The 24,058-nt window shown below is 36.5% G+C and overlaps 1 protein-coding gene across 2 annotated transcripts; it reads left to right on the top strand.

Moving 5' to 3' along the window:
- Positions 1–20,822: 20,822 nt before the first annotated feature.
- On the top strand, positions 20,823–22,647 carry LOC149265499 (putative boron transporter 2). Of its 2 annotated transcripts, XM_089393160.1 has the most exons (3): positions 20,823–21,122; positions 21,378–21,484; positions 21,596–22,647. In XM_089393160.1, the coding sequence occupies exons 1-2, from the start codon at positions 20,857–20,859 to the stop codon at positions 21,451–21,453; spliced, it is 342 nt and encodes a 113-aa protein (XP_089249286.1). In that variant the 5' UTR covers positions 20,823–20,856; the 3' UTR covers positions 21,454–21,484; positions 21,596–22,647. The 2 variants fall into 2 exon arrangements, with proteins under 2 accessions (XP_089249286.1, XP_089249287.1); XM_089393161.1 differs by lacking the exons at positions 21,378–21,484; positions 21,596–22,647 and adding an exon at positions 21,213–21,357.
- Positions 22,648–24,058: the final 1,411 nt, after the last annotated feature.

Raw genomic sequence — 24,058 nt, 5'->3', positions numbered from 1 at the left:
TTTACAAAATTGGGTTGATTCTAACCAGATGATCAACAAGAAAATATATTTCCTTTCATCTCTCAACAAAAGCAAGACGAATTTGGGTTTGCAGCTAAAGTTTGGAGGACGGCCGCAACTGCAAATCTGAGAAAATCGTGCTCAAAGAATCCTACGTTTCTCTCTGTACAAGCCGAATTTGGGCAAACCGTTCTTTGATAAAGTTAATTGGGCCCGTTCTGGACAAAACCCATGTTCCGGATTTCTCAAATTCGTCTTCATTTGCTCAGAATCTCAACCGCAAAACTGTCACTCCTTAAACCAACGAATTTCTGAGTTGGCAGATTTAAAAATCAAATCTTCAATCTGGAAGTTACCTTGGAGGCTAAAAATGGTGAATAATGTTATAACCAACTTATTAGAACTATCATTGGTAAAATAATGCATAATCATCAATTTCAAGGTTAATTTTAGGGGCGAATAATCGCCCAAAGGCGAAATTTAAGGCTTTTTATATTTTAATGGGGCAAATTTTTAATTAAAATAATAATTTTTTTTTATATAATTAGCCCATATTTTATTTAAAAATTAATTTATTTTTTTATTTTAGCCCAGGGCCGATAAACTAACCGAATGGTATTTGATCAAAATCGCTCAATTTTGATATTTGTGGAATCGTATTTGATCAAAATCGCCCCCATTTTGATTTACAGTTTGGATTTTCTGGTTTGGGAGTGGTTTGTGAGGGTCGATTTGGTCCCGGGAGTGGTTTGTGAGGGTCGATTTGGTCATGGGATGTTAGATTTATTTTGAAATGGAGGGCGGAGCGAGGGCGGCTCCCTGTTTTGACGGATTCAGCCCGCTGTTTTGGTGTATATGGCTCCCTGGGTCCCTGTATAAAAATGGTTTTGAAATAGGTTTTTTCATGCTAGTTCACAAATCTAGCAGCAGCAGTTTCGGTGGGATATTCTTGCATTTTCAGATTTCAATCTGCTTATTCTTCTCTGGTTTCGGTATCCATTGTTTCTTGGATTTGAACGGCTCATGCCACTGCAGCAGCAACAACAACAGTTCGCTGAGCGCGAGAAATTAGGCCCCTTTATTCTCATGTTCGTGTAAAAGGTATATTAACTCTGCTGATATTCAAGCATGGGATAAGTAGCCGTGATCTGCTTACTCTTTTTATGATTGTCTGTGTCTTACCTTTTGTTGTGTTGTTGAGCTAGAAAGTTATCAGTACTTACCCTAAATATTACAGCATTTGGATGTTTGCAGTCTGCCAGTATCCCAAGATGAATATTGTGATGGAGAAGGCAACTTCCTGCTTCTGATTCCCATGTATTGTTCGTGTTGGTTTAAATAATATTTCTGCACCATTTTTGCCGTAACTTTCTGGTCATTGCTATTTTATCTGTTGCTTATATCACGCCTATTTCGTTAAATGTCCGTTTCTTTTTCCTTTGGTTTTCCCTTTCATTCTGTTAGCTTTCTTATAGCTGTAGATTGTGCTCATTTTTGTGCAATCCAGATGTGTTCTTGGGTGTTTAAGGTCAAAATACGCGGTCATTTTTATTTTCAGGGTTATTTTATCAGATGATAGGTTAATTTCAAATTTCAATTCGCTGAATATGTTGTGCTTCTTTGGCACAGTACGTCATATTGTTTCTTGCGGTGATAAGGGCCAGAGCAGTTGGTGCCGGCAATGATTGTTGTATTGTTCATATTTTTCATTCAGCTTGATCTCGGTACAATTGTCTCAAATGTCTTTTATGGTAAGAGGGAGCGTTATAGTCATGTTGCCAAGTATGGGCTGGTTCATAGGGTTGAGTGGGGGAATTGGGTGTTTTCTTGCCTGAGTCATGGGTCAGTTAGCACTATTTATATCAAATGTGGCCTGAATGCTATTTGAAACTGGAGATACTGATGACCTCAATGATGTGAAAAATTGGAGATACCGTATGGCCTTAATGGTGTTTGTAATCAAAATCTGGATTGAACACAGTGTCTGTATAGACTGTAGTTCAAGTTTTGTATAGACCTTTTGAAAAGTTTTCGAGGCAAGAAATCTGTTGTATTAATATTGTCTGATTTGTAATAGAGAAACTGCTATGAGGTGCTTTGGACTACTTGGGAATGAATTTTTGTCTCAGATGTCGATAGTTTGTACTGTGGTAGACAATAAGATGATTTCTTTTCTCAGGGATTGCAATTGCTTTCCGGAAGATGGGGTATACCTGTTCATGGTACTTCTTTCGACATCAAGTTGATAAACCTTCCCTTAGACTTGAGTTTTGTTTGGTTCTTGTTCGTTGGGTGATGATAAAAAATGTAATATTCATTTGTATTTGTTGATTTTATACTCATGGAACTTGTTTCTTATTGTACTCAGTTCTTTTGATGCAAGAAAGAACAACAGACTAGTTTGAGCTTGAGGTACTTGAAGCGGCAGCAACTCTCTTCTCAAGCGGTATGTGTTCTAGTTCTCAAGTGTAATATGAGTAAATTTAGAATGTACTGCCGTTTGACAATACTTGTAAGCACTTTGAAGCAAATGTGGCCTGAATGCTGTTTGAAACTGGAGATACTGATGACCTCAATGATGTGAAAAATTGGAGATACCGTATGGCCTCAATGGTGTTTGTAATCAAAATCTGGATTGAACACAGTGTCTGTATAGACTGTTGTATAGACTGTAGTCTAATTATGTATAGACTGTTGGTCTTAAGAGCATGCGATCATTGATCAAGCCATCATGACCCATGGCAGCTTTGAACATTGATCAAGCCATCATGACCCATGGCAGCTTTGAAGGGATAAAAGGAAGATGTGTTGAAGCCAATGCTGCCATTGGAGTTTGATTCTTGAATATCATGGAGATTAAGAAGAATTATGTTCCATGCTCAAGGTTAATTACATTAACGTTTTAGGTGCTTACTCTACAAATGAATTTGAACAAGTTTTTCATGGAAACCTTTCGAAAAGAGAAAAAAGACCTTGCATTATGGTTTATTGGTGGATTCCTATATTTTCTTGGTTGTTGTTACATGTTGACTATTGGAAGATCTGTTTATATTACTGAGAATCTTTCACCTGAAAATGGAGCAGTAAAGGACATATTAACTGTTATACGCTTTTGATATTTTTGCCTTTGAGAACCTTGTGAGTTGTATGTCATTGAAGGGTGACTTGGTTTGAATAGTTAGCTTTGGAGAGCAGTTAGAGGAAGAAATAACTCAAACCCAAACTCAACAATGGAATTTTTATCAATGTGTCCATTCTAATAGATTATTATTCTAAATCTGGATGATGTGGCAACAATAATTATATATTTTTTGGAATGTACCTCAGTGAATGATCACCTTTTGTAATATTTTAAGTGCCGCTACATAGAGATGTTATTTCTATGCTTAATTAATTGCATTGATGTGCCATAGAGCAATGCAATGCATCTGGATACTTGAAGTCTTGGAATTGCATAGCAGCATTTGCTTGATTCCTTGGTAGCTGTTTGAAGATCCTAACCAAACTGATGTTTCTTTCAGAATTGTGGTTCTTTGTCATAGTAGTATAGTACGCTGTTCCTGAGATTACCTTTGGTTCTGTTCTGAGATCTGTAGAGAATTGTTGAGCAAGGGGGAGGATAGCTTCATCTTAAAGCATCCCTCTACCCAACGTTAAGCTTGATGGGAAGAATTATCCTATCTTCAAGTGAAGGGTGCTAAACATATAATTGAAGAATTGATTGTTAAGACTTGTGGAGGGTAAGAAGACAAATTGCACTGTTGCTAAAGAATTAGTAAAGCTATAAGACAAATTGCACTGTTATATAGAGTGTCTATACAACAGTCTATATATTACAACTAAGTACAATGAGTCTCTCTTTGTGGTTAATTGTACTATACCTTGGGTGCCAACATTCATAATTCTTGTTGTTGAACCAAGCTCTCCAGTTGCAGCAATAAGCTCGACACCTTTGTCTTATTGATTGCATTCTTTGAACAATGTTACTCAAGCCAATCCTTAAACCTTGGATTGATCAACCGATCTCTAAAGAACATTGCATCATGATGTTGTTCATCCCCTCTTCTACAATTTCTCTCTTATAGATGCATTCTTTGATTGTTCAAGGCCTCCTCCTTAATGACATTTGAGGGATAATTTTGCCTCCTTCCTTGTCTTAACATAAACTTGGTTTTGTTATCCATCTTTCACATGGCTGCTAGGATCCATGGTCACTTCTAAAAATTGCTTGCAAGGTTATCTTGGCTTCATTATGCATTGTTTTTTCCTTTTGGAAACTCATCCTTCCTTGAGGATTGTCTAGCATCTACTACCTCAATTTGGATTTCTTGGATCAATTTAGTGCTCTCGTTCTCCTTTTGGACCAGTTGTCCATTCTCCTCACATGCAAAGCATGCATTCACATAAAATTCACCAATTTTAAAAATAAAAGGTTACCTGGCCTCTTCTGATGCCTCCAACATCAAATTTTGTCTTCCTTCCATGCTTTAGGAAGGTACTCCTTCTCTTTCTTCTATTCTTATGACAACTATGAATGATTGTCCCTCTCGAAAATCCTTATCATCTGCATCTATACACATAGCATCAGTATCATAATCACCAAGCTCTTTAGCCCCATATGGTATATATGTTACGAGCACTTCTAGCTAACCTCCCATGAGACTTTCATTTATTGTCTCATCGACATCCTCTTTGTGGAGCTCCCTCTACTGTTATGATGCTTTTTCCACCATATCTTCTATCAACAAATCCATATGTTGATTTGAACTCTTTATGCAGTCCATGAGACTCTCTGATAGTCTCTCTTCAACATCTTCCTCATCATCAAGGACTATTCCCTGCTCTGTTTCAAAATAGTGAACTAATTCAACTTTAGGCTCAACAGGTGCTTCATCTTCCTCCCTAGCTTTCTAACTTTAGGGGGCTTCCTCTTAAAATCTTTTTTCTGACAAGTAATTTGGCCTTCTTCCTTAGGTCCCATCTCTACCTTTGGTATTCTCTTTCAAGCCTCATTTTGACTATGTTGAATCTCTCCTTCAACTCATAAATCTCCTTTTCAATTTCTTCTTTACTCATGCCATTTTCCTTGGCATGCTTCTCCCTTTTGTTATGGCCTCTCTTTGAATTATGTCCATCAGTAGCCATCTTCTTTCCTCCTTTCTTGTGAGTTTTCTCTTGCTCATTGTGAGCTACACTCAAGCCCCTTTAACAATTCTTCTCCATCACTTGTTACCCAATATCTCACCCACTTCACCTCAACCTAGGCTTTTGGTATTCCTCTGGTTCCCTCCTCTGGAACCCACTTGAGCATGCTCTGGTCTTCTATGGCTTCTACACTTTTCTCACCTTTTGAGAACTCCACTTGTTCTCTTCTCTTTGAGGACCTCAGCTAGAAACCTTCTATGTTTTGTTTTGTAGCCTATTTATCGTAAGTTTCTTGCCATACACTTTAAGAACTTTATTGGTCCTCTATTACCACTCCTTCTACTATTACCACTGTAAGGATTAACTCCTTGTATACATTTAAAAAAAAATACAAACCAGTTACCTACTAGTTCCTTAACCTCTGAGGTCTCAATATCTCAGTTCTTCCTAGCTCTACACTTGGTTGGTACTTCTTTAATATGCTCCAATCCTGTATTCCGTTCTCAATCTCTTTCTCTCCTCACTTTTTTTCTTAGGTTCCTCTTGCCCAAAATTTTCTTGGTTTCTTTGTCTCAACTTTGATGTCTCTTCTTCACGAGCAATCTTATAAATCTTTTTGGTTCACTACAGAAACCTCCTCAATCACTTGTCAATCCCCAAGAGCATCAATATTGCTCTAGTACCACTTAATGCATACCTTTTGGCTACTCTCATATTTCCATCATTCAACGTAGTCCATCTCATTCATTCACCTTCCCATTTTTGGCTCTTCCGGTCCCTTTTTCTAGCAGCCTTAACTGTGGAACCTTACGTTATGACCCACTAGTCAATTGCTCTATTCCTTTGACCTTTGACATAACAAACAATCTTGATTTTCCCAGATTTTCCACAAGTTCTTTCTCACAGTGACTATACTCGCCCCTGTCTTGCGTTCTAAACCTCCCTACTACCTTCAACACAACCACCCTTAATAAATATCTTCGCATAACCCACTTAGTTGTTCTAGGTCACTAGACAGTTCTCAACCTCCTTAGTTGAAGATTTCTTCCCACTGTGCCTTGAAACCTCACAGAATCTGCTTAAAGTGTGTAATAATTCTCCCAGGCCAAACTTGAAGTCAACACACACACCTGTCTCCTGGTATTTGAAAGCACTCAATCTCAATAATAAAGGTGCTTAGGCCTAACTTTACTCATATTACACTTGAGGTACTTGAAGCGGCAGCAACTCTCTTCTCAAGCGGTATGTGTTCTAGTTCTCAAGTGTAATATGAGTAAATTTAGAATGTACTGCCGTTTGACAATACTTGTAAGCACTTTGAAGCAAATTTGGCCTGAATGTTGTTTGAGACTGGAGATATTGATGACCTCAATGATGTGAAAAATTGGAGATACCGTATGGCCTCAATGGTGTTTGTAATCAAAATCTGGATTGAACACAGTGTCTGTATAGACTGTTGTATAGACTGTAGTCTAATTATGTATAGACTGTTGGTCTTAAGAGCATGCGATCATTGATCAAGCCATCATGACCCATGGCAGCTTTGAAGGGATAAAAGGAAGACGTGTTGAAGCCAATGTTGCCATTGGAGTTTGATTCTTGAATATCATGGAGATTAAGAAGAATTATGTTCCATGCTCAAGGTTAATTACATTAACGTTTTATGTGCTTACTCTACAAATGAATTTGAACAAGTTTTTCATGGAAACCTTTCGAAAAGAGAAAAAAGACCTTGCATTATAGTTTATTGGTGGATTCCTATATTTTCTTGGTTGTTGTTACATGTTGACTATTGGAAGATCTGTTTATATTACTGAGAATCTTTCACCTGAAAATGGAGCAGTAAAGGACATATTAACTGTTATACGCTTTTGATTTTTCTGCCTTTGAGAACCTTGTGAGTTGTATGTCATTGAAGGGTGACTTGGTTTGAATAGTTAGCTTTGGAGAGCAGTTAGAGGAAGAAATAACTCAAACCCAAACTCAACAATGGAATTTTTATCAATGTGTCCATTCCAATAGATTATTATTCTAAATCTGGATGATGTGGCAACAATAATTATATATTTTTTGGAATGTACCTCAGTGAATGATCACCTTTTGTAATATTTTAAGTGCCGCTACATAGAGATGTTATTTCTATGCTTAATTAATTGCATTGATGTGCCATAGAGCAATGCAATGCATCTGGATACTTGAAGTCTTGGAATTGCAGAGCAGCATTTGCTTGATTCCTTGGTAGCTGTTTGAAGATCCTAACCAAACTGATGTTTCTTTCAGAATTGTGGTTCTTTGTCATAGTAGTATAGTACGTTGTTCCTGAGATTACCTTTGGTTCTGTTCTGAGATCTGTAGAGAATTGTTGAGCAAGGGGGAGGATAGCTTCATCTTAAAGCATCCCTCTACCCAACGTTAAGCTTGATGGGAAGAATTATCCTATCTTCAAGTGAAGGGTGCTAAACATATAATTGAAGAATTGATTGTTAAGACTTGTGGAGGGTAAGAAGACAAATTGCACTGTTGCTAAAGAATTAGTAAAGCTATAAGACAAATTGCACTGTTATATAGAGTGTCTATACAACAGTCTATATATTACAACTAAGTACAATGTGGAGAATAGGAAATGGAGAGAAAGTGAGAATAGGTGAAGATCCCTAGGTGAGGTTTAAAAGGCTCCAGGAGATTAATGAAGAAACTATTGAGACCCTGCATAACAATGGCACACAATCAAGCTGATATTGTGGATCCAAATTTGACCACCATGCAGAAACAGCACTAGATATCAGCAAGGTCAACAGGTTTGGAAGGATATTCATTTGACAATCGAGTTGGCTATGTTAACAACTTAACATATTGCAACTAAGTACAATCAAAATTAGAGATAAGGAGGATGAATTAAATTGGTCTAACAACCTTGATTCAGTCGGCTACACAGCAAAGCTTGGTTACAAAGCAGTGCTCACAGAGAAAACACAAGGGGAGCCAGTATGCTGGTAGAGAAGCATATGGAAAATCAAAGACTAAGTCAAAACTAAGTTGTTTAGAAAAAAGATATTGAAATTTAACTGAGGATATAAACCTAGGATACCTACCACAGTCCGGGTAGAATTTGAATATTTTTCTAAATTCTTAACCAGACCATATAAGGGTTCCCCTACATATTAGCATCACTAGTTGTACTTTGTAGTCCCATTTACCTATCTGTCAGGCTTTATTTAGACTTAAATAAAATTATCTTGCCTTATCTACATTGTTTCTCAGCCTTATATCTTATGCTACAAAATTAGATAGAACTTTGTAATAAAGGCAGGACAACCTTTCAATCTGAGTCTTGACTTGCAGCATCCTACAAGTTGGTCAGGCTTAAATTTTTTTGTTGGCAGGTATTGAACGATGATACTATATCTATAAAATATATTTCTTCTGTACTAACTGTATTGCCTAGAATATTTTGGTCATTGAAGTTGTGGGTTGGCAGGCTCTAATAGCCCACTTGGAGCACAACCCCTTGAAAAATTCGGCTTTAAGAAGAATTATATGAGAAAATTGTTGTCACTTAGATGTCAGTAAAAACAGGTAGGTCTTTAGACTTTTGATCATAGTTGAGAACATTCCTGAGATAACTTTCTTTGATACTCCAGACTATAAAATTTCTGAGAATGCTGCAAAATGGAAAAACTGGAACTAGACATGCTTAAACCTTCTGCACTCCTCAAAATAGTTCCGCTTACACTGTTTGATTTATAAAACAGAGAATGCCAAGCCAACTGAGCAATGGCATTCATCAACTCCTATATCTTCAGACTTGATTGTTTCTCTTGAAGTCTCATCTTCCGAAGGCTAGTGATTGGTCAGAAAGAAGCCCTGACTTTCAGTAGATGAGCTTTTCTCTAAACAAACCTCTTGATGTGGAAGTAATAGTGGCTTTCCTTGACCCTGTCAAGACTTCCAAATTAATCTTTCCATCTTATTATATTTTAACCATTTATTTTTCACATGCTAAGGGATGGAGGCTCTACCCTTTCCATACTTAGATTTCTGGTTGTTCAAATTTCTTCCTCAGGTAGCAATACCCTTTCATTTGGCTTAGCATTAGCTTTTGAGTTTTGGGCATGGTAGACAAACTGTAAGCTGGCTTGGGAGGAGGGGACCAGGTCCTGAATCCTGTCAACCAACTTCTGTAGGAAATTAGGAATAATTCAAATAAAGTGATGTTGTTTCAATGTTATACAAATGAATTATTATATTTTATGTCTTAAAATTTAATAGTTTCCCATTATCATTGTTAAATAACTTTTGTGAAATTCCATTTTGCCTCAAAATTCAATTTCTGATATATGTTCTTTCAATGTTGACTCAACAATTATTTTGCAAAGTATAATTCTATTTTCTATGAACAAGTGAATTTATATGAAGCATATCTCAACGCTTGAAAACTGTTGATGCAGGTTTGCAGATCGATTGGAAATTTTACTTGTGGAATATTTAGTGAGATGTCAAAAGATAATCATGGGAAGAAACCATTAAGGCAAACAGATGTAATATCATACTTTCAAAAGGCTCCATCCAAAAATACACATTCTCTTCATGATTCAAGCTCCTTTGAACAATCTGTTACTGAGAGAGAGGTTAACTCTTGTGGAAATGCATTTGATATCCATACGATGGATGAAGAAATAGGTTCCTCAAGTGGTCAGGGTGAGATAAATGCAGTTTCAACAGAAATTGGTGATGAAAATGTTAAAGATTTTTCCTTGGAAAGTGACACAATCCATTCGCGGAAAAGGAAAAGAGGCCAGTGGGCCATAGGAAGACGATTCCAAGAAAATTGGGTCTCAAGTTTTCCATTTATTGAAGAAATACCTCCTACAAATGAGAAAGAGCTTTTCCGACAAGTTAGATGTATTGCGTGTAGTTGGAAAACTCAAAAGGAAGTGAAATTTCAGATGAAGCTAGATACGGTACAAAAGCATGCAGGAAAGGTGTATGAAAAGAAAATTGTAAATGGTAAAGAGAAATCTATTGTTAGATGGAAATCTTCCGAGGAATGTTGACATGTTGAATATGCAGAAGAATATAAAAAATATTTATTATGTAAGAGGAAACTTGAGGCGGACGGAGGAACCATCATATCTCTATTTGAAAAGACGATGGAAAGAAATTTGTTATCCAAGACGATACAATTGAGCACTGTATTTCACATCTTATCTAAAGGTCATCCTATGACAGATTATCCAGATCACAAGAAATTACTATCTTTTCTTCAAGTGCCAAACTTTCCATCTTCTCATTGGTCTGTAACTAGTGGTTGGGGATGGGCAGGATATCTAGCTCAAGTAGAAAAGGCTGATTTGAAAGAGAAGATTGCAAATGCTAGGTTTTTGGCATTGTCTTTAGATGAGGTTACAGCTATAGATAATACTTCATGGATTTGCATGAGCATTTATATGGTTAATGACCATATTAGACATTCCTATCTACTTGGGATTAATAAGATGAGAGAGACTTCTACAGCTGAAAATATTTATGAACTTGTTCTTAATGGATTGAAGGAAAGTGATATGGATGAATTAATGATTGCAAAAAAGTTGGTATGTGTTGGAGCAGATGGAGCAGCGGTAATGCAAGGACAAAGGAATGGCCTTTGTGTTAGGCTACAACTATCAGCTTCACCATATATGCTTAATATTCATTGTATGGCTCATAGGATGAATCTTGCATTTAAAATAGTAAGCAAGTTTCCATCAGTTTCAAAAGTTGAAGATCTTGTACGTGAGACTCATGCATACTTTTCTCGTAGTCCCAAACGATATTTAGAGTTTCAACAATTTGCAGATGGTATTACGGATGGAAAAAAACTACTGAAAGATGTTGATACAAGATGGATCTCATTAAATGGACCAGCTCAAAGACTATTTAGTGAGTTCAAATCTTTGGTAGGGTTGATGTATGAAAATCGCTATAATGTAGACAAAGCTCAAGATCTTCTTTCTCAACTAACTAATATAGAGACATTATTGACATTGGCTGGAATTCTTCCTATGCTACATGAAATGAATGTCCTCGTGAAAATGTCTCAGAATCGCACAATGTATATTGCGGAATACACAAATGCAAGAAAGTCAGCATGTCTTGCATTGGATAATTTGTATATGATGCCATACTCTTTTACTGGTCCAGAGTTTAAAAGTTGGACTGAGATCATCAATATAGAAAATACTGAAAATTTTTTGACCTTTGATGAAAAAGGGATACTATGTATCGTAGTGCGTGGGTATATGGTTCCCTTTCATTATATTAGTAAGACAGGACGAATCACCAAAGATTGCCCCGTGTCAAGAGACCAATTTGATAATATTGTGATTTCAGTGAGACAAAATTTGATAGAAATTGCAAGATCACTATCATTAGAGATAAGAGAACGATTTCCTTGAGATGAATTGTTGGAGGCCATGTGTGTGGTATACCCTCAATATTGGAACAATTGTCAATGTCGAAGAACTTTAAAAGCTGATTTTCAAAAAAGATTAAAATGTTTAGTAGACCATTTTTGCAAGAAAGTCTGGATACATGGAGAACAAATTGAAGGTATTTTAGATTCATCAAAATTGTATCAACAAGGTGGACGCTTTGCTGAAACAATGTGGAAGCAATATCCCTTTTTGGAGAATCCTAATGAAAATGGTGCTATAACAAGATTATGGACTACTTTAAGTGCTAGCCAATACCTGCAAGAAAACATATCAGAATATTTCAAATTAGCAGATTTGTGTCAAACCATGATTTTGGGATCAGTGGAGGATGAGAGAATGTTTAGTGCATTATCATTCTTGAAGTCAAAGTTGAGGAACAAGCTTGATAAACATGTGGATACATGTTTAAGATTATATGTAACAAAGTATGACATTGACAATTTTCCATATGAAAGAGCGCTAACTCTTTGGCGATCAGATTGTGATAGAAGGGGAGAAAACAATATAATAAATCTATCTAATGAACTTGATATAGAACATAATGTTTTGGAGGCTCATAATGGCAGTTCATTTAGAGAAGATCATGTTCACAATTTAGAAAATGAGGACCAAGATGAGAACTGGGAAATTGAAATACCCTAGGACTCTTATTTTGGTATACATGTTCCATTGATCATGCAAAATTACTATATGTCAACTTCAGGTAAAAATAGGTTCTATATTTGTATTTTTCATTGTAACATTGCAGCAACATTATTTTGATGTGTGTTATTTTAAGATTGATGTTTCATATTTAATCATTACATTGTTTGTTTCTTATCTGTGACAGGAAATAAAGCTGGATTTGGTGAGGTTGGGACCTATTTCTTTTCATTTGCTAGCCATTTCTTGTCAGTGATTTGTCAGCCATGTTTTCAAGTCTTTTAGGTACTAAGTTGTTCGGGTCCCCACATGTCCTTAGGACCATTAAGGGATGAGATAACATGAGTCAGTCCAACTCATGCCCCGAATTTACTTTTTACCTATTGATGTAAGTGTTTTGCTACCACTTATCACCAACAAAATTCTACCATAACATAAACCAACTTGAAGACGACACTTCTCATCTTCCTTTTACATAAATGCTCTATGGATCTCCCTACTATACTTTTCCGAGACCAACGTACCTTCTTGGTAGGTCTCTCCACCATACCACTAATCACACAATAGTAACTACTGCCTTCTATAAATCTCTCTAGTCTCAGTTATTTGTGTCCCTGTCACACTCGACCAATATAATCTTGCAGGTCTACTTTTTTATCATATCTTTATTTTTTGTTATTTTGTGTATTTAACATTAGTACCATCCAAGAGTAACGAGTTAGTGTCCTTTGGATTTGATCTTTGATTTGAAATGAAGTCAGATTTGATGAAGCTGGGACCTATTTCTTTTCACATAGACAGTGTCCTAGTATTAAATGATAAATAACTAATTTAAGAAGTCTAACGCTAAGCAACAATGGGCTTATTCAAGTACATGAAATTGCGTTGATGTCTAGCTCTAATATCTTAGAAAATTTTAGCAGTTTGTTTGCTGCTTGTTTAGAGGATTTTGTCAAGTTTGAAATTTTTGGTTTATTTTGGTCATATTTTTTTAGTCGCTTGACTTATTTCATGCATAGATCGACAGATCTAGTTTTATTTTTATAATTATTGTTGTTTTCTTTATATATTTGGTGGTTTGAGGAAAGATATTTGATTTCCTTTCACTTTGTGGCATGATTTCAACATCTTCACCTTTTAGAATATAGTAAAATATTATTCTTATTTTATGTTTTCTTGGAAAAGAATTATTGATATTTGGAAAGGGAAATAAGCCCTAGGTAGCTAAGCGAAGAGAAAAATGGTCTATGTACTAGGTTCCTGCGCATTCATCGTAGGAGACCTATTGGCATGAGACCGACATTCCTTTTATGCAATTACACTTTTTCAAGGCGGAGCTGAGTTTGCTGACTTGGGAAGAACACTGACAGCTGATCATAATGCTAAGGAGATTATAATGTTGGTTTCAAAAACAGGATTTTGAAAATTGTTTGCACTAGTTCTTCTTTTGGTCATATTTACTACCAAATTTGTGTCTTGCTGATTTTTTACATTTGTAATGACCTTGTGCAGAGATGGTTTGAAGAGCCCGATGTTAGAGTGTGAAGACTCTCTACAAACCACAAGGACTACATTTTCTTGGAGGGCACTCGATGTTCTTGGTGTTGCTGAGTCTCTTCGCTCGAAGCATAAATGGATACAATGGTATGGCCATAACATCACTTAATTTGATCCTCTTTATTAATCTCCTAATATCATTTCAATACATCAAATTGCTTTGTTTTCATGGAATCCAAAGATACATCAGTAATGTTATTTTGTCTTGGAAATACTAAATTATTTTGTTTTGATATCACCCAGTTTGAGTTGTTCTTTGCAACTACCACTTGATCATTTAACAAGCATTTGAAATTCAAAGTGAAATAAAGCTCTTTTAGTTTTTTTCCAGAAGAAGATTAGATGTTGCACTTGGTACCATAGGCCTTGTAAAAGGGTTGTACTCCATTTCAGTCTACGACAGTAGACTGATTTCTAACTGCTCCATGTACCCACATATGATATAATATTTTTCATTTTTGGCTTGCTGAATATACAAAGAGAAAATTGCTTAACAATATTGCTTAATTTGACAACAATTTTGCTTTTATTTGATACAAGAGTGGAGGTAGTCTTAGATTTTACCTATTTCTCAGTAGTTGTTCTCCTTCGACAACAACATCATCCTTCAACAAATACATTCCAGCTTGTACAGAGGAAAGTTGATGTTTAGTAGAGGGCACATAAGAGATCCTCTAATGGAGGCGCAATAGTTTAGTAGGATCACTGGATGAAGCACATGTATGAATGTATTGTCTTCAATTAGGAAGGCACAGTTACCCATCCAGGGGAGGGCATGCATGAATGTCTATTTTGTGAATGGTGTAGTTTTCTAAGTGTGTTGGGTGCATGAGTTCATGCGTTTAGTCTACCCTACTGGGTCTTGTATTTGAAGCAGTGTTATCCACACGTGATGGTGATATCCACTAGGCTCATTAGGGTTAGGGATATTCGATGAAGCCAGATTCAATGGTTCAAGTCCTATAAAAGCTAGATTGACGAATTACAAAGAAATGATTGGACACACATCTCACTCAAAAACGACGACTCAAAATCCCTATGGAACCTTGTGATATGTTGTTATGGATAGTGCTTACCTGTGACTTTATACCTCTACAACTTCAGCCGAGTTCTGTAGGGGGGAATTATAATTTCCCCTAGTGCTAATTCACCCTACTACTTGACCTCATGGAAGATCTGCTCAGATAGTGGAGCGCGAGGCTTGAGGTGGGGTGAGGTGCTTTTTATGCACACATGTGAACCCTTAAAAATGTCATTCCTAGGCTAGGGTGGAACACTCTATCTATAATAGGTTTCTTGCTAGTTTTACACACTTACCTCATGCTGTCCTCATGCTGTTCTGGCACTTCCTCTCATTCTGAGGATGGTATCCAGGGTAAACCCAAATTATTTGGGGTACGAGGCAATCAACAATACATTCATTAAGAGGTCAACATGTCACTTGTGAGAATTGGTCCTGGTTGTGGAGGGATAACATTCCCCCTCAATTGCTTGGGCTAGACCCAATTCACTAAAATGCTTTTTGCAAAATATATCCTGAGAAAACCCAGGGAACTTTGCCTCATTATGAGGATAGCACCTAGGCTTAAGCAAATTCCTTAGGGCCAAAGGCCATATCAACATGTCATTGGTGGGAATAGAACCATTGTAGGGAGGATAACAATCATTCCACCTAACCAGTGGAGCTAGACCCAATTGACATTAGATGTGTTTGCAGTTAGACAAAGGTGTAGGAATTTTGGAAATGAGTTTTTTGGTGTTTTTGGACGCATCACTGCTTGTAGTGCTCAGGAGCACGAGTATTTCAAAGATCTAGGTTTTGTACCCTGACTTGTATATTAGCTGTGGGGATAAAAATACTATTGGCCTGTTGTAGTGTAGCCTGCATCATCTCACCAGTGAGTTTCTCTTTGGATACTAGTAAAACAGATGGAACCCTGTATAAGTAACATGATCAAGTATACCATGTTTAAAAAAAAATTATTTTACCACATTTGCTAAGGATTTGCACCATTGGTGTAGCTGGATTGTGGTGGTTCTAGTTCTTCAAGACTATTGAACAAAACTTTATTTGGAAATTAAGTTGTTTATGATTGTCAAATATGACTGATCATTTGAAATTCTTTGCCATCTGTTGTTACTGACAGGGTATTTTATAATATTGTGCAATATGGCTTTCTATGCTTTATAGCGCAAGTATTTACTTGTTATGTTGATGTGTAGAGGATATGATATTCAAGTGGTTTTTATGTTTGTTTTGATGATAACATCTCAATGGTGATGGAACCCTATAGCTCAGGAAGCCTACAATGCTGGATTAGTGCTTAGTTCAAATAAGCATGACAATGAGAGGCCTTTTGAACATGATTGTGAGGTTATTGTTGATTCAAATATAACAAAAGATATGATTAATGTTTCTAGAGTAGAAGATACATTTGAGTGGAATTGTCCTTAGCTCAATTGTAATCGCAACGCTATGTCTTTATGTAAATTCAGTGACTGCAAAAAAATAGAATGGGTGTGGATGGTTTCTAAGGTTGAAAAGGAGATGTCAATATGGTGTAATAGATGGTTATCATCAAGGGGGGTAAGTTAGTGCTGGTGAAATCCCTACTTGAAGCCATCCCTGTGTACTGAGTGTTTTTTTCCTTTATTCCCAAACAGGTCCTGGAACAGGTAAGAAGACTTAGTTTCAGATTCCTATGGGCTGGATTAGTGCTTAGTTCAAATAAGCATGACAATGAGAGGCCTTTTGAACATGATTGTGAGGTTATTGTTGATTCAAATATTTTTTCAGCAGAAAAATAAAGCATGGAGTGAACATTTAGTGCACAAATATCCCCTGTTTTAATGGATGACTAAAACCAGGAGGCCTTACAACCATATATGTAAAGTCAAGTCAATCGTTCTACATGGTTCAGTCATTTAATATACTCAAAACTTTAGCCCAAAAATTAATACAATATAAGTCTGCTCTAGAATACAACAGAAGCAAAATAGTTCACATATATGCCCTTCCCACACTCATTTCTTCTGCTAATTTTGGACACTGACTACCATTTCAGTTCTGGGCATTTTTGTGGTATTGATGTTTGGCCCAGTCGATACCAGCCGAAGTCCCTTCCTTCACCATTTTGGCCCCAGCAGACGCCGCACATTTCATCTTCTTGTTAGTTGTTATAATCTGCTAATCTGGTCAAGACCACAGACTTGTTTTTCTGTGCTGTGTCCTGGTCATTGTATGAATAATCCCACTGCTCTGCCCATGTAAGCCCAAATGAATTTCTACGCTCATTGGAAGCCATTAATGTGATCAAATACTGTTCACACAGCGCTTCAATATTTATAAAATAGTTAAATTGATGTTCACTAGAAGTGTAACAGAGGAACTGAAACTATGAATAGGTTGGACAATCATTGTTGATTCAAATATAACAAAAGATATAATTAATGTTTCTACTTTGAACAGTCAACAATCTTATTGAAATATGTAGGGTTTGCGTAGAGGGAATACTTGAGAGAGTAGAGTCCTTGCTCTAGACTCTATACTATACTATTCCAATATGAATTAATTTAAGGTTTCAATTGAATATGCCAGAATTGTATAAAGTTACTATTAAGTTTAAAGTTTGGATGTTTGTCTGGTTAGAAGTTATTAGATAGTTTCACTAAAGGAAGGAAAAACCCCATGCGTAGTTTGTATGTAACTGATAATCTTCTTCTCTTGGGAGTGATATTGAATCATGTTTAGCTTTTATGTTTTTTATCAATGATTGTGCTTCTGAATCCTTGAATTTCTTCCATGATTCTCAAGTATGCTTGTTTTTATATTCAGTAGAAATAGAGACTATAGTGCTCATTTGTTTTCTACAAGAGATACTAGAAACTATAGGACTCATTTGGTTTTTTCTGCAAGTATATATCTAAGTTGGGTGAGATAGAATTATATTCATTCCTTTTAGATTTAACTCATTTGAATGATCAATAAATAATCCCAAACCAATATAGGGTACTGTACGCATGTAACAAGTGTCCTCCAAGATGAAACTAAGGCTTGAATCCGTTTTTCAGCTTCAACGCAGGTGGTCTCTCTACTTGGAGGTACATTTTCAAGTTCTCTAGGAGCAGCTAATACTGGGCAAACCATCATGGGCAATGGCCATCAAGTTTCCATGGGTCTTGCAAATGATCTCAATTCAAATGATAGGGCATTTTTGTGGTATTGATGTTTGGCCCAACGGATACCAGCCGAAGTCCCTTCCTTCACCATTTTGGCCCCAGCAGATGCCGCACATTTCATCTTCTTGTTAGTTGTTATAATCTGCTAATCTGGTCAAGACCACAGACTTGGTTTTCTGTGCTGTGTCCTGGTCATTGTATGAATAATCCCACTGCTCTGCCCATGTAAGCCCAAATGAATTTCTACGCTCATTGGAAGCCATTAATGCGATCAAATACTGTTCACACAGCGCTTCAATATTTCTAAAATAGTTAAATTGATGTTCACTAGAAGTGTAACAGAGGAACTGAAACTATGAACAGGTTGGACAATCATTGTTGATTCAAATATAACAAAAGATATAATTAATGTTTCTACTTTGAACAGTCAACAATCTTATTGAAATATGTAGGGTTTGCGTAGAGGGAATACTTGAGAGAGTAGAGTCCTTGCTCTAGACTCTATACTATACTATTCCAATATGAATTAATTTAAGGTTTCAATTGAATATGCCAGAATTGTATAAAGTTACTATTAAGTTTAAAGTTTGGATGTTTATCTGGTTAGAAGTTATTAGATAGTTTCACTAAAGGAAGGAAAAACCCCATGCGTAGTTTGTATGTAACTGATAATCTTCTTCTCTTGGGAGTGATATTGAATCATGTTTAGCTTTTATGTTTTTTATCAATGATTGTGCTTCTGAATCCTTGAATTTCTTCCATGATTCTCAAGTATGCTTGTTTTTATATTTAGTAGAAATAGAGACTATAGTGCTCATTTGTTTTCTACAAGAGATACTAGAAAATATAGGACTCATTTGGTTGTTTCTGCAAGTATATATCTAAGTTGGGTGAGATAGAATTATATTCATTCCTTTTAGATTTAACTCATTTGAATGATCAATAAATAATCCCAAACCAATATAGGGTACTGTACGCATGTAACAAGTGTCCTCCAAGATGAAACTAAGGCTTGAATCCATTTTTCAGCTTCAACGCAGGTGGTCTCTCTACTTGGAGGTACATTTTCAAGTTCTCTAGGAGCAGCTAATACTGGGCAAACCATCATGGGCAATGGCCATCAAGTTTCCATGGGTCTTGCAAATGATCTCAATTCAAATGATAGGGCATTTTTGTGGTATTGATGTTTGGCCCAACGGATACCAGCCGAAGTCCCTTCCTTCACCATTTTGGCCCCAGAAGACGCCGCACATTTCATCTTCTTGTTAGTTGTTATAATCTGCTAATCTGGTCAAGACCACAGACTTGTTTTTCTGTGCTGTGTCCTGGTCATTGTATGAATAATCCCACTACTCTGCCCATGTAAGCCCAAATGAATTTCTACGCTCATTGGAAGCCATTAATGCGATCAAATACTGTTCACACAGCGCTTCAATATTTCTAAAATAGTTAAATTGATGTTCACTAGAAGTGTAACAGAGGAACTGAAACTATGAACAGGTTGGACAATCATTGTTGATTCAAATATAACAAAAGATATAATTAATGTTTCTACTTTGAACAGTCAACAATCTTATTGAAATATGTAGGGTTTGCGTAGAGGGAATACTTGAGAGAGTAGAGTCCTTGCTCTAGACTCTATACTATACTATTCCAATATGAATTAATTTAAGGTTTCAATTGAATATGCCAGAATTGTATAAAGTTACTATTAAGTTTAAAGTTTGGATGTTTATCTGGTTAGAAGTTATTAGATAGTTTCACTAAAGGAAGGAAAAACCCCATGCGTAGTTTGTATGTAACTGATAATCTTCTTCTCTTGGAGTGATATTGAATCATGTTTAGCTTTTATGTTTTTTATCAATGATTGTGCTTCTGAATCCTTGAATTTCTTCCTTGATTCTCAAGTATGCTTGTTTTTATATTCAGTAGAAATAGAGACTATAGTGCTCATTTGTTTTCTACAAGAGATACTAGAAACTATATGACTCATTTGGTTTTTTCTGCAAGTATATATCTAAGTTGGGTGAGATAGAATTATATTCATTCCTTTTAGATTTAACTCATTTGAATGATCAATAAATAATCCCAAACCAATATAGGGTAATGTACGCATGTAACAAGTGTCCTCCAAGATGAAACTAAGGCTTGAATCCGTTTTTCAGCTTCAACGCAGGTGGTCTCTCTACTTGGAGGTACATTTTCAAGTTCTCTAGGAGCAGCTAATACTGGGCAAACCATCATGGGCAATGGCCATCAAGTTTCCATGGGTCTTGCAAATGATCTCAAGTCAAATGATAGGGAATTTTTGTGGTATTGATGTTTGGCCCAACGGATACCAGCCGAAGTCCCTTCCTTCACCATTTTGGCCCCAGCAGACGCCGCACATTTCATCTTCTTGTTAGTTGTTATAATCTGCTAATCTGGTCAAGACCACAGACTTGTTTTTCTGTGCTGTGTAGAAGATACATTTGAGTGGAATTGTCCTTAGCTCAATTGTAATCGCAGTGCTATGTCTTTATTTAAATTCAGTGACTGCAAAAAAATATAATGGGTGTGGATGGTTTCTAAGGTTGAAAAGGAGATGTCAATATGGTGTAATAGATGGTTATCATCAAGGGGGATAAGTTAGTGCTGGTGAAATCCCTACTTGAAGCCATCCCTGTGAGCAAATGTAGACCCCAATGGTTTATCAGCCTTCACATGCCTTGGTAATGGTCTTATTTTTGAGTTTGGGTGTTTCATTTTATCTAATTTTCCTCTTCCTTTATTTATTTGTCTTGTCATGTCCCAACCATTTATGCAGGCACTTAAGGAATTGAAAGAGACCACAATTCAGTTGGCCGCAAGTACTGGGAATATGGATGCCCCAGTTGATGAATCAATTTTTAATGTTGACAAGGACGTGGATGACCTGCTTCCTGTTGAGGTGAAAGAACAGCAATTGAGTAATTTGTTGCAATCTCTGATGGTGGTTGGCTGCCTTGCAGTAATGCCCATCATTAGAAAGATCCCAACTTCTGTGCTTTGGGGTTACTTTGCCTTCATGGCCATAGAGAGTTTGCCAGGAAATCAATTTTGGGAAAGGCTATTGTTTCTTTTCACTGCTCCAAGCCGTAGATACAAGTATGAACTTTATTCAAACTATAATGTGATTGAATTTAATGCTTGTAATATAGTTTTCAAAGCTGATCAATGTTGAACTGATGGTTACAGAGAACTTTAGGAGTATCATGCTACATTTCTTGAAACGGTGCCTTTCAAGACAATTGCCACTTTCACCATTTTCCAGACATGTTATTTGTTGGCATGTTTTGGTATCACATGGGTGCCTATAGATGGTGTTCTCTTCCCACTACTAATCATGTTGTAAATTGTTAGTCCCAGCGAGGCAGTATATCCTTCCCAAGTTTTTCAAAGGAGCACATCTTCAAGAATTGGATGCAGCAGAGTATGAAGAAGCCCCTGGAATGCCATGCAATATAACAGTGAGTGCAAGACACATATCAAACAAATTTTAAAAATATTACTCAATTCTATTTCATAAGCCCTGCAACATGAACAATAATAAATTGAACTGTAACATATATTGATTGCAGGAAGCTGGAATTCAGGGGTTCGGACTAGGAAGCATGGGAACAGGTGAAAATGATGGCAAAGTTTCGGATGAGATGATTACATGAAGTCGCGGTGAGGTCAAACACACATATAGTCCACGGATAACTAGCTTGAGTGATTGCACACCAATTCATGGATCCGAGTCTGCATTAAGTCCCCAAGTTGCAGAAGCTAAACAAATATATAGCCCCCGTATAAGTGAGATCAGACAGACACATAGCCCTCACAGAGGGGAAAAGCATTCGGGCATTCCCTTGGTTAGTCAAGGAAAAAATATGAGTCGTGCATTTGGTTTGAGGCCACATAAACCAACTTCCAATTAGGTGTTTGGAGTCTAAATCCTCGGCTAGTAATCTTTCCCTTGAGTGAGCATATCTTATGTTTAATAGTACATATTTTGTTGGCTTATCATTATTTAATCATTGTGCCATAAATCACTCGGTTGTATTTGGTGTGTCTTCACAAAGAACCTCTGTCCATCTCAGAGGACAGGGTAGACCATATAGTGCGTGTAAAAAAATGTAATGGAAGTCAAGCTTGAAGTATTTCTGTTTTCTTGAAGCATGAAATCTATTATGTCAGTCTTGTGGTTTTGTAGACCCCGGGCATGCCAAATAAGCATGGTGGTATTAAAGGGTCCTGTGAGTGGTTTGAGCTTCATAGAAAGTCATCCTTATTCTACCAGTTGGATCATAACCACAAAGTTTGCAGCCTTTAATGTTTCATTGAAATAAAAAATGTGGAAATTAAACTTGACAAATGAAAAGGAAATGGTAAGGCTTACAATATTAGAACTTCTGTAAATGTTTTCCCTTGGTTAGTTTTTAAAGGTAATGGCTAAACCAGCAATTACCTTTAAAAAGATCCAATTCATTTCTCAGAGTGGTGCAAGTATTGCACTAGGCCCTCTTTATTTTGCATGGCCACATTTTTGTTCAGGCTAAAGTTGGATTTTTGATCTTCTTTTTTTGGTTTTTTCTTTCTTCTTGTTAACCCGTAACAGGGTTTCTGCAATAGAAGAGGGGCTGTGTATTCTTCCTGACCAGTTGGCCATGGCGGTGGCACATTGATGTCAACCAATCTATGTTCTGAAGGACACAATTAAATTATATACCACCTCTATGCCATTTCTGTAGATCAAAGTGCCAGACATTATGCACAGATTGAAGTCAAGGACCATGTAGGCTGGTGCCACTTGTTCGAGATTCAACTCTTGGGAAGAACACCATTTCCAAGGTCCTCCAAACTTGTAAGCAGCGGCCTATAGTTCAACTCTTCATTTAGTTGAACAACACTGTTGGTGGACCATCCTTAGCATTAACCATTTTCTTACAGTGAGCTACTTGGTTCTTGATATTCCTGACAAGTAGAGCTACCCTTACTAGCACTCAACTGTGTAAAGCGCCTTTTCCAATTTTTCCTGAATCACTGCCATGTTAACTCTGTCCATTGAAGGAATGCATGCAGAAGTTTTTATATCCTTTGTTTTATGTTAAAGTGTTTGGATCAAACAGTAAACATGCAGGTATCCTCCTTTTTTTGTTAAGGGCTTTGTAGTCCCTCATACCCTAGTCTACCCAGATTGTGGAACATGTAGTTTAAGGGGTTAATTACTCTGCCTAGTGAGGCATTTTGTTGGCAACAAAGCTTGAGGTTTGGCAGTCTCAGACTTCAGTCATACATTTTAATAGAAAAATAGAGAGGCAGCATAATGTTTCAACATTAATAGAAGTCTAGTTTCCAATGAAAAGTGTTGAACAAAGAAATCATTAAACATTCATAGCACAATTTGCCGAATATGAACTTGCCAACTTAACAAAGATTCAAATAGGTGAGATGAGATGATGAAGAGATATTCTAAAAATGTACATACACTAGCCTCACAAAGAAAGTAGGAGAGAGAATAGGAGAATTATATTAAGATTTTCAGAATGAATGTACAGAAGATTCGATGCCTATATCTATGTGCCATCCTCTTACATATTGAAGAATCAATTATGATTGAACTACATAAATAGTAATAGGTTAACAATAATATATGTATGACCACTAACATAAGAGATTATATATGAATGACTAGAATAAAACGCTGAAATAAACTAAATACAAACTATCAATATCCAATTAACATAAAATGAATATCATGAGTAGAATTTTTTTTATACGGATAGAGAGAAATGCTATCCTCTTCAAGTAACAAGTAGCTCCTATTTTATCCTAAGATAACAGCTAGAATTCAAATCATGTTTTGCTAGATTCAATACCCTAGATTTAGAAATAAATGACTAAATACTACAAGGAAATAGCATTACCCCATAAGCTTTTTCAGATGCAACAATATGCTCCTTTTGTGGTTCATTGTTGGCTCCTTCATCCACTATATCATGTTACATACAGGCACTCTTGCTAGCTCATGTTGAGATGGAAATATCTATTTTTCATGA

The sequence above is a fragment of the Pinus tabuliformis genome, chromosome 6, assembly GCF_031772625.1.
Source record: "Pinus tabuliformis cultivar Carrire ecotype Pingquan chromosome 6, CPIR1, whole genome shotgun sequence".
Lineage (NCBI taxonomy): Eukaryota > Viridiplantae > Streptophyta > Pinopsida > Pinales > Pinaceae > Pinus > Pinus tabuliformis.
This window is presented reverse-complemented; position numbering and strand designations above follow the sequence as displayed.